Source organism: Anneissia japonica, unplaced genomic scaffold (assembly GCF_011630105.1).
Source record: "Anneissia japonica isolate Jap-2015-1 unplaced genomic scaffold, ASM1163010v1 scaffold9695_len1669_cov143, whole genome shotgun sequence".
NCBI classification, from domain to species: Eukaryota; Metazoa; Echinodermata; class Crinoidea; order Comatulida; family Comatulidae; genus Anneissia; species Anneissia japonica.
Genome location: NW_022746674.1, coordinates 1 through 1653, shown reverse-complemented (window position 1 = coordinate 1653; position 1653 = coordinate 1). Strand labels below are relative to the sequence as shown.

The 1653-nt window shown below is 39.7% G+C and overlaps 1 protein-coding gene across 1 annotated transcript; it reads right to left on the bottom strand.

The window, feature by feature from the left end:
• Window positions 1–266: 266 nt before the first annotated feature.
• LOC117120271 lies at window positions 267–1635 on the bottom strand (the record flags this gene model as incomplete). The annotated part of the gene is made up of 4 exons (XM_033265283.1): window positions 1433–1635; window positions 909–992; window positions 425–629; window positions 267–302 (listed from the first exon to the last, which is right to left on the bottom strand). Coding segments are annotated over exons 1-4 (364 nt in total), but the record flags the coding sequence as incomplete, so codon positions are not given.
• Window positions 1636–1653: the final 18 nt, after the last annotated feature.

Below are 1653 nucleotides of genomic sequence, written 5' to 3'. Positions count from 1 at the left end.
ATGACGAATTTTACTACATAAGAGTGTTATTTCCGGCCATCTAGAGGTAATATTTCCTCAAATGTTCCCACCTCAGCCCCAACCATGGTGGGGCTAAGGTGGTCTCACGAAGTGTCCCCCTCCCACCTTTCAAAACAGATCTGCGCCCTTGTACCCACGGCGTGGTAAGATATGAAGTACCTTGCCAAAATACATGCATGTACGCAATCAAGGGTTCGTACAAAACGGCAGGGCTGCGGCTTGAAAATAATTTATAAAACGCTAACCTGGTGCTTCTTCTTTATTGTTGGAACTTGCTGATTCTGTGATGAATAAAATTGGTAAAAACAACATTACGTGTCTTACACCAACAAATCACTTAATCCAATTAAATCAGCTAATATTTTGTTTATGTTCAATGGTTTTTGCTGATTTAATAACGTACCTGTTGGATCTTTAAACTTCCTCTGTAGTTTACTTGTATTTACCAAGTTTTCTCCGCATCGGATAAAATCGTTCTTCAAGCAGTCTTCCAGTTTGTGGAAGTGCATGTCTTGAAAGCCTGCCCAGCACATGACGCATAACGTATAACCGGCATGCTTCATTCCAGATGTCAACACTATCAGCTCTTTCTTCAAAAACTCTAAAACCTTAATGAGAATTGCGGCAACTTTTAAAAATATAGTTGAAACCTCTGGTCGAAGTTCAAAATGATTTATTTTGACTTGATTGTCGTTTAAATTTCATTATTTAACTATACGTTAAAAAAATTAGAACACCATATATTGGTTAATAAAAACAAAACATATTGCATATGTGGTGTATCTTGGATAAATCGACATGACTATTATATAAGGCAAATACAGCATTCATTAAAATGTTAAATTGTCAAACTTGCAAAGCGATATCTAACGGCGAAATGTCATTACCTGCATACAAACATTAGGACTAAGTTCACCTGTTGGCATTTCTCTACCATCCTCCTTTAATTCAGCCACACGTGATATTTTCAGCTAATAACACAATTAATATAATAAAAATAATTAAAATTTCAGGAAATCAATCAATCGTTTATTCTGTGGTGGCGCCGGGATTTTCCCGACGGGGGTTCCAAAGTCCCCGACAGGGGGCCGATTTCCTTAACGAAAAAAAGTGGGCGTGGTCGGGCGTCGCTCAGAATCTCTCTGAAAGTAATCCAGGGGCAAAGAACCAAGAAAAAAAAATTACAATTTAGGGGTTTTAATGGCTTATCTTTGGGTCAACTAATATGTAGAAAACATATACATTTTTTTTCTCCCCGGTCAATTGTGGTTTTCTTCCCGACGGGGGGGGGGGGAGCACTCTCCGACGGGCGGGCCCTGTCCCCCACCCCCCGCTGGCATCATCCCTGGTTTAGATAGATGTTACACCATACATATACTATATGACTGACTTGATGATATCGACATCTTACCTTCAAAGAGGGCTTGTTATCGATAACTATTGTGATCATGTCCTAGTCCAATTATTGCCTTGTTGCTGAATAACTTTGGTATGGCCATGTAGCCCATGTTTTGTACCTTTCTAAGCAAGCTAACGACTAGAGGGTGAAAGATACTATCGGGGAGAAAATCATCGGAGGCTACATAGATAGAAACCATCTGATCAGTGTCCCGTCTTATATCCATAGCCTCG